The sequence below is a fragment of the Bos javanicus genome, chromosome 4 (genome assembly GCF_032452875.1).
Source record: "Bos javanicus breed banteng chromosome 4, ARS-OSU_banteng_1.0, whole genome shotgun sequence".
Taxonomy (NCBI): Eukaryota; Metazoa; Chordata; class Mammalia; order Artiodactyla; family Bovidae; genus Bos; species Bos javanicus.
The window spans coordinates 99,703,711-99,719,708 of NC_083871.1; the positions used below are offsets into that span (position 1 = coordinate 99,703,711).

At 42.4% G+C, this 15,998-nt stretch overlaps 1 protein-coding gene across 4 annotated transcripts in view; it reads right to left on the reverse strand.

The window, feature by feature from the left end:
• Positions 1 to 15,998, reverse strand: part of LOC133246455 (solute carrier family 23 member 2-like) — a 68,894-nt gene that overhangs the window by 40,564 nt on the left and 12,332 nt on the right. For 3 of the 4 annotated variants that reach the window (XM_061414795.1, XM_061414797.1, XM_061414798.1), the window contains exons 3-4: positions 10,914 to 11,057; positions 7,422 to 7,579 (exon numbers count right to left, since the gene is read on the reverse strand). In XM_061414795.1, the coding sequence (XP_061270779.1) occupies positions 7,422 to 7,579; positions 10,914 to 11,057 (302 nt within the window). Of the gene's footprint in view, positions 1 to 7,421; positions 7,580 to 10,913; positions 11,061 to 15,998 lie in introns of all 4 variants that reach the window. The other variant, XM_061414796.1, reaches the window with a different exon arrangement.

Consider the following 15,998-nt stretch of genomic DNA (forward strand, 5'->3'; position numbering starts at 1 on the left):
TACTTCTTGACCTGCATACATGTTTCTCAGGAGGCAGGTAAGGTGGTCTGTTCTTCCCATCTCTTGAAGAGTTTTCTACAGTTTGTTGTGATCCACACAGTCAAAGGCCTTAGTGTAGTCAATGAAGCAGAAGCAGATGTTTTTCTGGAATTCCCTTGCTTTCTCTATGATCCATCTAATATCGGTCATATGATCTCTGGTTCCTCTGCCTTTTCTAAATCCAGTTTGAACATCTGAAATTTCATGGTTCACATACTGTTGAAGCCTGGCTTCAGTCATGTGAGGACTTCCCCATAGCTCACTTGGTAAAGAATCCATCTGCAATGCAGGAGACCCTGGTTTGATTCCTGAGACAGGAAGATCTGCTGGAGAAGGGATAGGCTACCTACTCCAATATTCTTGGGCTTCCCTTGTGGCTCAGCTGGTAAAAATCTGCCTGCAATGCGGGAGACCTGGGTCTGATCCCTAGGTTGGGAAGATCCCCTGGAGAAGGGAAAGTCTACCCACTCCAGTATTGTGGCCTGGAGAATTCTATGGACTGTAATGGGGTTGCAAAGAGTTGGAAAATGTGTGCATACCAAAACATTTTCTTAATGTTTCCTTAAATAACAGATGTTATAGTATGGGCTTTTTGTTTTGTTTTGTTTTTTAAAGCTGTTGTCTGGCATTCCCATTTCTTGAAGGTTGGTTCTCTAAGATGTGCTTCCTAAGACTCTCCCTGTCCATTCTCCCCTCCCCTTCAGTCTTTACTATCTCATCTGTATGTTCAAGTCTGAAGAACATTCCCCACCATTTTCCTTTACAACAACTTGCAAAATCAACAGTCTCAGAAACAGTCCTTAGAAATTTGATAGGATTGGTATTTTAAGTGGTCAAAGCCACAGATATGTGTCCGTGGGGGTACTATCAACATCTAAGCTTATATAGTGTTTTAAAGTTACACAGCATTTTCTCATCCTTATCTCAAGAGTATTGCAGGGTGTGTAGCACAATGCTGCTTTGTCTCTGTATGAGGAGGCTGATACTGGGGGAGGTGCCAGTGGCAGGGTTCAACTGGGAAGTACTGGGCCCTGATCAGAAAGTATGAGTCATGGGGCCAAATTGTGACCCAGTATGTTTGTTATAAGAACAATTGATAAGAGGACATGTGGTAAGAACAAACTTCTTAAAGAGTTTATGGTAATGATTATGTAATTTTTCTCCTCTCTTAGTATATATGAATACTTCCATTTGGGCCCATAATGTAGGAACAGCTAACCTTTCAGAAGTATTGGGAAGTTAAGCTTCAAGCCTTCTCTCTGAGTTCTCATGCACTTCATAAAAATAGTATACATGACACTTGTTAGACGTTAAGGCAGGCTTTACTACAAGGGGGCTACTACAATGGGATTTTGTAATAGGGGAGAGAGATCAGGCTCAACTCCCAATATGACAAGGAAAGGTGAGAATTCATAGCCAATGAGGAGGGTGGGGTTCAGTGGATAGAAAATTACTAAGAGGAAGCATCAGGATAAGGAGGGGATTCAGGATGAAGGCAGGACAAGGTGATGAGACATCACCTGGGGATGATGGAGAATGAGGAACCCAATCAGAGAGTGAGGATGGATATTCTGGCTACAGGCATTGAGCAAGATTCTTGCTAAAACTGGACCTTGCAGAGACCAACATGGACACTCAAAAGTCAAGCCTAGTTGAACGGTTGTTTATTGGATATAGCAGTAGGATGATCATAGTCAATCTTGTATGTTAGACACTATGACTAAATGGATCTCTTCCAGTTAAATAGACTCAGCACAACGTGGGCCTGTACAAAATTCTGCAGCAGAAGGAGGAAGTTTGCCTAAGACTCTGGAGTTCCTAAAACTACACTGGAAACTAGAAGGCAAGGGAACAGTGATTTTAAAATTCTGGAAAAAAAAATTCTTCCAACCTAAAATTCTATAGCCAGCCAAGTTATCAATCAAGTATGAGAATAGGATCAAGATATTTTCCCATATGGAGGGTCTTACAAAATTTATCTCCCACGTGGTCTCTCAGTAAACTACTGTGTAATCATGTTCCACCAAAAAGAAGAGAAAGGCATGGGATCAAGGGATCTAGACTTGAAAACTGACATGAAGAGAATTGCCAGGATAAAGGATAAAGGGTAAAGAGGCATCTCAAGATGACACATCTAATATACACCGGGCACACGTAGCGACTGTTCCAGACTACAGCAAGTCAGAGAGCCCCAGGGGGTAGTTCATCAAGAAGATGAAGCTGATAGCTACCTGATGCAATGAAATTATCAAGAAGAGATTTATACAACAGGCAGGGAGCTTATCGTTGAAATGAAAATAAACAGAAACTTGAAAATATTTTTTAAAAGATATTAATTTTAGAGAAAACACACAGGCTTCCCCAGTGGCTCAGTGGTAAAAAAAAAAATCCGCCTGGCAAGACGGGAGCCATGGGTTCGATTCCTGGTTTAGGAATATCCCCTGGAAGGAAACGGCAACCCCCTCCAGTATTCTTACCTGGGAAATCCCGTGGACAGAGGAGCCTGGTGGGGTACAGTCCACGGGGTCTCAAAAGAGTCAGGCATTACTTAGTAACTAAATGACAACATTATAATGGGAACACTCAGTGTTGACCTATGCTGGGAGGATGGGATTATAGGAAGATGGAAAGTGTGCTTATATGTGGTAGGAGTGAGGGGCTGTGAAAGAAAATGAAGTCAGTCATCTATATTGGCACTTCAGTCACTAGTGCATAAGACAGAAGTGTATTAATTAGAAACTCCGGAGGAAATAGCTAAATAATCAGCTTGGAGGGATGAGAGTGCTTGCCTCTGCCTAGAAGAAAGGGGAGGTGGATAGGTCTCCTTTTCTGGTAGGAGAAGGCTGTTTGTCTGTCTTCTTTAAACCCATCACTACCTACTGCCTTGAGAGTGCCTTTGACAGCCACCCACATTGCTCCAGTCCTCCCTTCTGATCTCCCCCAAAGATTTGCACACCTATTCTTTTCTTTTTCCTTTTAAGGGCTTTAATGCTGACCACCACAGGGGAACAGATTGGGGAAACAGAGATAAAAGCAGGTGAATAGACAAAAGTTGCAGAATCTGGGAGGTTGTCTCAAGCCTGGAGCCTTGAGCCATATCTCCCAGCCCCACTTCCAAGACGGTAATGGGAAGTCTATTGGACTTTTGCTGTCAGGCAAAGTACATCATGCGAAATGCCGGGCTGGGTGAAGCACAAGCCGGAATCAAGATTGCCGGAAGAAATATCAATAACCTCAGACATGCAAATGACACCACCCTTATGGCAGAAAGCAAAGAACTAAAGAGCCTCCTGATGAAAGTGAGCTAGGAGAGTGAAAAAGTTGGCTTAAAACTCAACATTAGGAAAACTAAGATCATGGCATCTGGTCCCAAAACTCCATGGCAAATAGATGGGGAAACAGTGGAAACAGTGTCAGATTTTATTCTTTTGGGCTCCAAAATCACTGCAGATGGTGACTGCAGCCATGAAATTAAAAGACACTTGCTCCTTAGAAGAAAAGCTATGACCAACCTAGACAGCATGTTAAAAAGCAGAGACATTACTTTGCCAACAAAGTCTGTCTAGTTAAAGCTATGGTTTTTCCAGTAGTAATGTATGGATATGAGAGTTAGACTATAAAGAAAGTTGAGCACTGAAGAATTGATGCTTTTGAACTATGGTGTTGGAGAAGACTCTTGAGAGTCCCTTGGACTGCAAGGAGATCCAACCAGTCCATCCTAAAGGAAATCAGTCCTGAATATTCATTGGAAGGACTGATGCTGAAGTTTAAACTCCAATATATGGCCACCTGATGAGAAGAACTGACTCATTGGAAAAGACCCCGATGCTGGGAGAAATTGAAGGTGGGAGGTGAAGGGGACAACAGAGGATGAGCTGGTTGGATGGCATCACCGACTCGATGGACATGAGTTTGAGTAAGCTCTGGAAGTTGGTAAGGGACAGCGAAGCCTGGCATGCTGCAGTCTATGGGATCACAAAGAGTTGGACACAACTGAGTGACTGAACTGAACTGAAAGATTCAAAGGGTGTGGGGCTCATGAAACATGCCCCGATACTTTTGTAAGAAAAAGTTTTAAATGGTTCTTATTTCTCCCAGTTATAAAGCAACACATGGACTCTAAAGAAAAATTAATGGTAAATAAAAATGCAAAGCATAAATCACCATAATTCCACAACCCAGAAACAATTATTAACATTTTTTTCTAATCATTTTTTTTAACCATTGAGTAGGTAAACTTTATCAGCACATGTACAATATTGCTACATACCTTTCATATATAATGTGTATCACACAGAAATAACCTTTAACATTTCTTTGATTCCTTTTGCCATCTTTAACTAGATAAATGATTATCAGTATACATAAGATGTATTTCTCTCATGGGCTTCCCTGGTGGCTCAGCAGTATAGAATCTGCCTGCAATGCAGAAGACCCTAGTTTGATCCCCAGGTTTGGAAGATCTCCTGGAGAAGGGCATGGCCACCTACTCAAGTATTCTTGCCTGGAGAATCCCATGGACAGAGGAGCCTAGCGGGCTACAGTCCATAAGGTCACAATGGGACATGACTAAAGCGACTTAGCAAGCACGCACAGACTTCCAGTAGCACATCTGGTGGCTTGTGCGATTTGTCATGGAGGCAAGGGCAAGGTGGCTGCAGACCTCTGGCGATGGGCATGGACTTTCTGCAGAACCTAGCAACAGATACAGAGCTCGGGCAGATCAGGGCCCAGCTGCAGGCAAGTCCATGGAAGAAAAGGACCCAGGCTGATTTGGGCAAGACTACATAGAAGCCAGGTCTGAATGTTCTTTGGGCAGAAATACTGGCTCCACATTTGAGACATTCCCAGAAAAATAAAAAGGGAGATATATCACTTGGAACCACTCCAGAAAAAGAAAATCCCAGGTAAAAATGAATAATTCTAGAAATAGAATTATTCCAGAAATGGAATTAAGACCCAGAATTACACAGTCAATATTTCATTTCCTTTAGTGATTGCATTTAAACGTAATGCTTTCTTTTGAAATGAAGGGTTACACAAATTCAGAACTGAGCACCTCAGTGGGAAGGCCCTTGGGGGATACACCCAAGACCCCTAAAGTCACACCAGGGAGGGAGCTATCCCTCTGCCAAGGGTTGTAGCTGCCTGCCCCACAATGGGCACTGCACTCTTCAGCTCTTATCAGGGAAGCTGTTTTTTTGCCTCTTATCATTCCCTTTGACTATTTAACATGGTTTTAATCATGAACATATTCTGAAATCTTATTGCAGTATCAGCATTTGTGTTTGCAGTCTAAAAAGTACATCATTAAATACTGTTTATTCAATAACCTGCAATCAATCAAATCTACTGGACCTTTGATTCACAGGCTATCAGCTAGTTTTATAATTCCTAATGTCTCTAATGACTAACTGTACTTGTTAGTCTCTAAACAGAAAGCCTATTTCAGGGAAATAATCTCAGGTGTATTCCTGTCCCCACCTTAGTCTAAGACATTAGCATGGCTTTCTTTCTTAATTTTATTTCCCTGTTTCTCTGCATGTTTAATTAGGCTGCAGATTCTTTTAACTCTATCTTCTGATTTTGTTTTGTCTCTCACAGGGTTTACCAGAAGGCAAGGCCCACAAGCACCCTCAGTACTGAGATTCCAGTTGGAACATAGTACTGCATCATCTTCTCTGTCAACAGCACAGGTGTCCACATATTAGAGATGGAAGGACTTATCGATGTGACACACTTCAACTCCCTCATTTTACAGACGAGAACACTGGGTTTTAGAGAGGGTGAATGGCTTGTGCAGCTTCCCACAACACAGAAGCCAGAACTAGAATTCAGGCCCCCAGCTTCCAAGATCAACGTTTTTCCATTATTATAGTGAACACCATCTCAATTTAAGGCAAGGAGCTTCCCCACCCAGAAGAGCTTTGTGTATGTAACTCTCCATGGGGCGGCTCAGGGGTGGGGCCTCCTGGGTGTCCAGGCAGGTGGCTGCAAGGCCTCTCTACTGCAGCACCTGTCACTCCAGGGACTGATCCTGGAAAGGTAGGAGGGGGTCCTGGATATCAGGGACTTGAGAAACAGACCAGACCAAACCTTAAACCTCTCTCAGTGCTTGGTGGGGGATTGGGGAAAATCTTGGCCTCAAAGATGATGACAGAAGAGGGAAGAGAGAGAAGGGAAATAATTTGACAAAGATGCAGGCTCTAAACCCCTCTCCTCAACAAAAAATGGGAGACCTTAAGCACTGGCATATCTCCTGTAAATGACTTGCAAAAGCAGCACTTTGGAAAGAGCATTTGATTTGATTTAGGCAAGAAGACTAGGTTAGGAAGGAATATTCTCTAGATACTCTCTGCTGCCGCTGCTGCTGCTACTGCTGCTAAGTCGCTTCAGTCATGTCCGACTCTGTGCGACCCCATAGACGGCAGCCCACCAGGCTTCCCTGTCCCTGGGATTCTCCAGGCAAGAACACTGGAGTGGGTCACCATTTCCTTCTCCAACGCATGAGAGTGAAAAGTGAAAGTGAAATCGCTCAGTCGTGTCCGACTCTAGCGACCCCATGGACTACAGCCTACCAGGCTCCTCTGTCCATGGGATTTTCCAGGCAAAAGTACTGGAGTGGGGTGCCATTGCCTTCTCTGCTAGACACTCTACAGGCAGCCTATCTTGAAAATAATCAGCTACCTTGTAACAGCCTTCACTTGTAGTTTGATTCAGATAATTCATCAGAAAGAAATTTTTTTTTCTGTTTCTTTAATTTTGTATCTATGTGAGATGATGGATGTTCATTAAATCTACTGTGCTAATCATTTCTTGATGTATGTAAGTCAATTCATTATGCTGTACACTTACACAGTGTGGTCTGTCAATTACATCTCAATGAAACTGGAAGGGAAAAAAGAATAAACAGTAATTTTTCCTCTCAAGTCATTTTCTCATAAGACAGGTTGGGCAGAAGCACATCATAGGGAAAGTTTTCCATTTTCCTCTGCATCTCCAAAACTGGGCACAGACTTGGCACAGATTAGGTCACAAGCGGACTTACAGTGAAGATTCCCTCACTTGCACTGCTCCTTCTGAAGTCCAGGGAGGAGTCCCCACAGCATGTTCACTAGCACAAGCCTTGTAGAATTTACAAAGGCAAAAGGTTTCAAGCATGGCCATCTGTAGCTATTTGTATTACTTTAACGAAGAACTCTGGCTAATGTAGATAGTAAATGTTGGCGCTGGGACTTGAACTTATGTGCTTACTTCTGATCCTGTGCTCCCCCTATCATGTCACACCAGCTTTCTAACTCATCTCAGGCTACAAGCCAAGCAAACCTTATTGCTACCCTGGGAGATAAAAGTCAGAATCCATGGAGAGGAGTTTTACCTACCTGATTCCTAAAAATACTTGCAGGAGAGTACAGATGCCAGAGACGAAGAAAATGGTGCTGATGAGGTAACTCTGGGTCAGGGGATCATGCTGCAAACACAGGTCCTTAGCCAAGATGAGCGGTATTGCCACAAGCCCCCCTAGGGCCGTGAGGAAGTGCTGTAGGCAGAACAGAGAGAGGAGACAAACTTAGAGATGCTGTGGCTGCCTACTCCACCTAATCCTATTCCGTCTACTGGAGGCTCAATCTTTGGTCTCAGAGGAGATCCAGGCAAGTGGCAGGAACTAGGAAGCCCTGGCAGCAGGAAGCAGGGACACAACCAGAAGGTCTGGGGTTCAAAGGCAGGACCCCAGGGCTGAGAACTGCTGTTTTAGGTAAGAAACCAAGGTAGGGACGCAGTGTGGGAGGACATAACAGGAACCAAGGAGGTGGCCTTAAGAATAGGAATGACAAGAGGCTCATTATTAAAATAAGGCACAAGGTGAGGGCAAGACCATTGACCAGGCCTGAGCACATTCTTCAAGACTGATTATATGTTAGGTCACAAAACAGCATCAGCAAATTTAAGAAGACTGAAATCAAACCAACAATCTTTTCTGTCCACAATGGTCTGAAACTGGAAATCAATAAGAGGAAGGAAACTGGACACAAGCTGGTGGAAATTAAGAAACACACTCCTGAACAACCAATGGGTCAAAGAAGAAATCAAAAGAGAAATAAAAAGTAACTTTAGACAAATGAAAATGGAAATACAACATACCAAAACTAGTGGGATGCAGCAAAAGCAGTTCTAAGAGGACAGTTTATAACAATCTATGCCTGCATTAAGAAAGAAAAAAGGTCTTAAATAAACAACTTTATTTCTCAAAGAACTAGAAAAGGAAGAACAAACTGAGTCTCAAGTTAGAAGAGAGGGAAAAAATACAGATCAGAACAGGAATTAATGAAATGAAAAACAATAGGAAAAAATCAACAAAACGAGAGCTTTTTAAAGATAAACAAACCCTTAGCTAAACTCAGAAAAAAGGAGGACTCAAATAAAATGAGACATGATATGATAGGAATGCAAAGTACCATAAAACAATAGTACCATTACACACCAATAAATTGGATAACCTAGAAGAAATGGATAGATTACTAGAAAGACACAATTTACCAAGACTGAATCATGAAGAAATAGAAAACATGAACAGACCAATGACTAGTGAGGAGACTAAAACCATAATCAAAATTTCCCAACAAAGAAATGCCCAAGACCAGATGGTTTCACTGGCAAATTCTATCAAATATCTAAAGAAGAATTAACACAAAGCCTTCCCAAACTCCTCCAAAAATTGAAGAGGAGGGACCACTCCCAAACTCATTTTACAATCCAGCATAACCCTGATGGGGTTGTGGCTCAGACGGTAAGGAATCTGCCCACAATGCAGGAGACCCAGGTTTGATCCTTGGGTTGGGAGGATCCCCTGGAGAAGGAAATGGCAAGTGACTCCAGTATTCTTGCCTGGAAAATCCCATGGACAGAGGAGCCTAGCAGGTTACAGTCCATGGGGTCGCAAGGAGTCAGACACAACTGAGCGACTTTCACATAACCCTGATACCACAGCAAGATAAAGATCCTACGAAGAAAGAAAATTACAGAAAATTATCCCTCATGAATATAGATGCAAAACTGCTGAATGAAATCCTAGCAAACAGCATTCTACAGTACATTAAAAGGGCCATATGCCATGATTAAGTAGGATTTTTGTCCCTGGAATGTTAAATATATACAAATCAGTAAATATGATACACCATATTAATAACATGAAAAATAAAAATCCTATCACCCCAATGGATGCAGAAAAAAACATTTGACAAAATTCAACACCCTTTCATAATGAAGTATCTACATTATCCATTTTATTGGCTCACAATAATATTTTTAAAAATAGTAATCCATTTGCTTCTCTTCTTTTGTGGAAAAGCACCAGGAAGCAAACAAAAAAGTATATCCCATCCCTGTTATTCCACATTGAACATTTTGGGATGAAAATGAAAATGAATCCATCTATGAGATTAAAGATTCAAGCTACAAAAAGTTACAAAACAAATAGTGAAATTTGAAAGCTACTTTCCTTTTTCTAGTTCTTCAGTTCAGTTCAGTTCAGTCACTCAGTCGTGTCCGACTCTTGCGACCCCATTAATCGCAGCACGCCAGGCCTCCTTGTCTATCACCAACTCCCGGAGTTCATCCAAACTCACGTCCACTGAGTCAGTGATGCCATCCAGCCATCTCATCCTCTGTCATCCCCTTCTCCTCCTGCCCCAAATCCCTCCCAGCATCAGGGTCTTTTCCAATGAGTTAACTCTTCACATGAGGTGGCCAAAGTACTGGAGTTTCAGCTTTAGCATCAGTCCTTCCAAAGAACACGCAGGGCTGATCTCCTTTAGAATGGACTGGTTGGATCTCCTTGCAGCCCAAGGGACTCTCAGGAGTCTTCTCCAATACCACAGTTCAAAAGCCAAGGTTAAATACCTCTATTAGTTTCTTATGATTCCTTCAAAACATGCAAAAATTACTACATATACTTATTTCTGCTGTTCTATCTCTATTTTTGTTTGTTAGTCTTTAACGTAAAAAAAGATCACACTATACACAGTTACTTACTTGACATTTTTCACTTAATCTATGCTGGTGATTATTTTTTAACTGCAAGGTAAATATATCTTTCTCTTTCTAACAGCTACATTAAAAAATTATTTTTTAGAATATGCCACAGTTCTCTAAGATGGATATTTTGGGGGTGTTTCTGGGTTTTGTTTCTTGTTGTGATTTTATGATTAATTAACAGAACATCTTTGTACTTATCTTAACAAGTCTTGCCAGCATATCTAGAGAGAAATTCTTAAAAAAATTTTTTTTTAATTTGGCCATGTCACGCAATTTGTGGGAACTTAGTTCCCCCACCAGGGATTGAACCCATGCCTTGGCAGTGAAATGATGGACTCCTAACCACTGGACCCCTGGGTATATATCTACAGGGAAATTCTTAAGCATTAGGGCCTGGGTTAAATAACATGTGTTTTACCAGTTAATAGAAAAGTTGCACCAGATAACATTTCAACAAGTATTTGACAATGCTTGTTTTCCAATATTCCCCAAGCACTGGTTATCAAACATATCAGTTGTTTCCAAACAAATTATAATTGATAACTTGAAACAAACAAACAAACAAAAAACTCACAATGGCCCAGTTGGTGTCCTTGATGTGACCTAGTAGCTTAGTATGGGGAAGAATCTTCCCCTAACTCCCTGCCCCCATCCTCAAACTCCTTGGGAGAAAATAGAAAGAAAAGAGAAAAGAGAGCCTTGAGTCCCCTAAAGGTCAAAGGCATGGAAACCAAGAACATGAGCAACTGAAGTTAGATCTTGACTAATTTGACCCGTGTGTGTCGATGTGCCTTTTGAGACAGAGCCTCCTTGCACCCAATGCTTCTGTGTCCCATTACCTGGATCCCCAAGAAGATGCAGAGATACCATGGTGGGATATCCAGGATGCCATAAGCCAGGTGGCTGCTGCTGGAACTCTTGAGCTGGCCATCCTTCTTCATGCCTTGGTCACCTTCATGGGAGCTGATCACACCATCACCCCTCTGCTGGGAAAAAGACAAAAACACGTTTGAGCATTTCAAGAGGAATCAAGTGCATTTTGATGCCAAAAGCTTGGCCTCTATGTACCATTGTCAAATCAAATTTTGGAGACAGAGTTTTGGATGAAGTAGAAAAGAATAGCTTATTGCTTTGCCAGGCAAAGGGGAACACAGTGGCTCCTGCCCTCGAAAACTGTGTATCTCCAACCAGAGGGATTTGGTGAGAAATTTTATAGCAATGGCTCAAGCTTGGGGCTGCTAATAAGATTAGGCCGTGTACAGTTCAGTTCAGTCACTCAGTTGTGTCTGACTCTGTGACCCCTGGACTGCAGCATGCCAGGCCTCCCTGTCCATCACCAACTCCTGGAGCTTAATCAAACTCAATTCCACTGAGTCAGTGATGCCATCCAACCATCTCATCCTCTGTCATCCCCTTCGCCTCCCACCTTCAATCTTTCCCAGCATCAGGGTCTTTTCAAATGACTCAGTTCTTCCCATTAGGTGGCCAAAGTATTGGCGTTTCAGCTTCAGCATCAGTCCTTCCAATGAATACTCAGGGCTGATTTCCTTTAGGATGGACACGCTGGATCTCCTTGCAGCCCAAGAGACTCTCAAGTGTCTTCTCCAACACCACATTTCAAAAGCATCAATTCTTCAGTGCCCAGCTTTCTTTTTAGTCCAACTCTCGCATCCATACATGACCACTGGAAAAACCATAGCTTTAACTAGACGGACCTTTGTTGGCAAAGTAAAGTCTCTGCTTTTTAATATGCTGTTTAGGTTGATCATAGCTTTTCTTCCAAGGAGCAAGTGTCTTTTAATTTCATGGCTGCAGACACCATCTACAGTGACCTTGGAGCCCCCCAAAATAAAGTCAGCCACTGTTTCCATTGCTCCCCCATCTATTTGCCATGAAGTGATGGGACCAGCAGAGAAGGCAATGGCACCCCACTCCAGTACTCTTGCCTGGAAAATCCCATGGACGGAGGAGCCTGGTGGGCTGCAGTCCATGGGATCGCTAGAAGTCGGACAGGACTGAGTGACTTCACTTTCACTTTTCACTTTCATGCATTGGAGAAGGAAATGGCAACCCACTCCAGTGTTCTTGCCTGGAGAATCCCAGGGATGGGGGAGCCTGGTGGGCTGCCGTCTCTGGGGTCGCACAGAGTCGGACAGGACTGAATCGACTTAGCAGCAGCAGCAGCAGCAGCAGCAGATGGGACCGGATGCCATGATCTTAGTTTTCCAAATATTGAGTTTTAAGCCAACTTTTTCACTCTCCTCTTTCACTTTCATCAGGAGGCTCGTTAGTTCTTCTTCGCTTTCTGCCATAAGGGTGGTGTCATCTGCATATCTGAGGTTATTGATATTTCTCCTGGCAATCTTGATTCCAGCTTGTGCTTCATGCAGCCCAGCATTTCTCATGATGTACTCTGCAAATAAGTTAAATAAGCAGGGTGACAATATACAGCCTTGATGTACTCCTTTTCCTATTTGGAACAAGTCTGTTGTTCCATGTCCAGTTCTAACTGTTGCTTCCTGACCTGCATACAGATTTCTCAAGAGGCAGGTCAGGTGGTCAGGTATTCCCATCTCTTTCAGAATTTTCCACAGTTTATTGTGATCTACACAGTCAAAGGCTTTGGCATAGTCAATAAAGCAGAAATAGATGTTTTTCTGGCACTTTCTTGCTTTTTTGATGATCCAACGGTTGTTGGCAATTTGATCTCTGGTTCCTCTGCCTTTTCTAAATCCAGCTTGAACATCTGGAAGTTCATGGTTTACATACTGTTGAAGCCTGGCTTGGAGAATTTTGAGCATTACTTTGCTAGCGTGTGAGATGAGTGCAATTGTGTGGTAGCTTGGGCATTCTTTGGCATTGCCTTTCTTTGGGATTGGAATGAAAATTGACCTTTGCCAGTCCTGTGGCCACTGCTGAGTTTTCCAAATTTGCTGGCATACGGAGTGCAGCACTTTCACAGCATCATCTTTCAGGATTTGAAAGAGCTCAACTGGAATTCCATCACCTCCACTAGCTTTGTTCATAGTGATGCTTCCTAAGGCCCACTTGACTTCACATTCCAGGATGTCTGGCTCTAGGTCAGTGATCATACTATCATGATTATATGGGCCATGAAGATCTTTTTTTGATAATTCTCCTGTGTATTCTTGCCACCTCTTCTTAATATCTTCTGCTTCTGTTAGGTCCATACCACTTCTGTCATTTATTATGCCCATCTTTGCATGAAATTGCCCCTTTGTATCTCTAATTTTCTTGAAGCGATCTCTAGTCTTTCCCATTCTATTGCTTTCCTCTATTTCTTTGCACTGATCACTGAGGAAGGTTTTCTTGTATCTCCCTGCTATTCTTTGGAACTCTGCATTCAAATGGTCATATCTTTCCTTTTCTCCTTTGCCTTTCATTTCTCTTTTCACAGCTATTTGTAAGGCCTCCTCAGACAACCATTTTGCCTTTTTGCATTTCTTTTTCTTGGGGATGGTCTTGATTCCTGTCTCCTGTACAATGTCACAAAACTGCCTGTAGTTCTTCAGGCACTCTGTCAGATCTAATCACTTGAATCTATTTCTCATTTCCACTGTAACGGATTTGATTTAGGTCATACCTGAATGGTCTAGTGGTTTTCCCTACTTTCTTCAATTTAAGTCTGAATTTGGCAATAAGGAGTTCATGATCTGAGCCACAGTCAGCTCCTGGTCTTGTTTTTGCTGACTGTATAGAGCTCCTCCTTCTTTGGCTGCAAAGAATATAATCAATCTGATTTCAGTGTTGACCATCTGGTGATGTCCATGTGTAGAGTTTTCTCTGTGTTGTTGGAAGAAGGTGTTTGCTATGACACAAAAAACTAACCAATATGATCACATGGACCACAGGCTTGTCTAACTCAGTGAAACTATGAGCCATGCCATGTTGGGCTACACAAGACGGACAGGTCATGGTGGAGAGAGTTCTGACAAAACACAGTCCACTGGAAAAAGGAATGGCAAACTACTTCAGTATTCTTGCCTTGAGAACCCCATGAACAGAATAAAAAGGCAAAAAGATAGGACAATGAAAGATGAACCCTCCAGGTCCGTAGGTGCCCAATATGCTACTGGAAATCAGTGGAAAACTAACTCCAGAAAGAATGAAGAGATGGAGCCAAAGCAAAAACAACACCCAGTTGTGGATGTGACTCGTGATGGAAGCAAGGTCTGATGCTGTAAGAGCAATATTGCATAGGAACCTGGAATGTTAGGTCCATGAATCAAGGCAAATTGGAAGTGGTCAAACAGGAGATGGTAAGAGTGAACATCAAAATTTTAGGGATCAGCAAACTAAAATGGACTGAAATGGGTAAATTTAACTCAGATGACCATTATATCTACTACCGTGGGCAAGAATCCTTTAGAAGAAATGCAGTAGCCATCATAGTAAACAAAAGAGTCTGAAATGCAGTACTTGGATGCAATCTCAAAAACAACAGAATGATCTCAATTCATTTCCAGGGCAAACTGTCGGGGTCCTACCCCGGTTGTATCCAGGAATTTCCTCAGGATGACGGCGTCAGCGATTAGAATAGCAATAGCTTAATTAAGTATTAATTAGAGATATAAAGAGTGGTTAAATAGGGATAGCTCAGTGAGAAAATTCAGTGGAGAAAAGAGGCTGAATAACTTGGTTTACGTGGAAAACCAATAAAATTCCAAGACAAGGAATTTGCACCACCTACGTAGGCCGCAGGCGTCCTTCCATTCTCCCGAAGGAGAGGAGACACTAAGGCCTCTCCTGTCAGATCTTAGAAGCCCAGGCAAAATTAGTAGGCTTGGCGAGCTTCCACGCTTCAGATGGGAATTCAGCCGGAAGGTGAGAGAAAGAACGACATGGGGAGACCAAGTTTTGGTGAGCAAGGCCTGTAGCTTTATTTTCAACAGGGACTTTTATACCCTAAGTTGCACATAGAGGATAATAGGGGGTGTTAAATCATGCAAAGTCAGCAGTCTTTGATCCTTATTGAAACCAGGGTTTCTTTTCTGCAAACTATACAAATGGTTTATGTGATTTACATCACCTTCTGGCCAGAAGGCCTGTTAACATTTTATGACTCTGACAAAGGTTTGTCAACCATAAGACTTATTTTCTCTAAGAGTAATTATTTTAAAGTTTGGCACCATCCTCCAAAGGTGTTAGATAAAGTTGCATTCCTATAGGGCAGAGGTGCAGTGGGTTTACAACAAAGGAAAGAATTTATTACCCTAAGGGTCTAAAGTTGTTAACACCAAGGCCACTACTTATTTTTTCTACATACCAACTATATTAATTAATACACTTCCAAGGATACAATACAGGGGATGTGGAAACTTGGCAGCAAGCATTGGCTCAACAATTAAATCTTCTACTAGTTCTATTCTGACAATGTCTAACTCTCCGAGAGGCTCTATACTATTTGAATATCTTAAGCTCCCCATGCCTCTCATAGTTGAGAGATGTAAACAATCGTATGCATAGCTGTAGGAGTCCGGGTAAACCTGTCAGGCAAGTTAGAGAGCCATCTGAGGGGTTTGTGAACTAAAACACTCTTGTCATGCCCAGGAACCTTATTAACTGGAGCTGTAAGTTAACTCTTTTTCAGAGAAAGAGATGGTGGTGGGGGACAGCTCCCCGTAAAGTCAGAGGTGTAGGTGAGAGCACAAGGCAGTAAAGTAGGCAGACTCTGGTTATGGGGGTAGATGTTCGAGGATTTCCAGGGGGACTCCTGAGGCTCGATCCTACCTTTGCGTATGTCGAGCTTCCTTCCTCATGACCTTTGCCATGGGCGGAGTTCCTCATGCTGGCTCCTGGCAGCAAACCATTCAATATCACAGTAATCCAAGTCTGTGCCCCACCAATAATGCTGAAGAAGCTGAAGTTGAACGGTTCTAAGAAGACCTACAAGACCTTCTAGA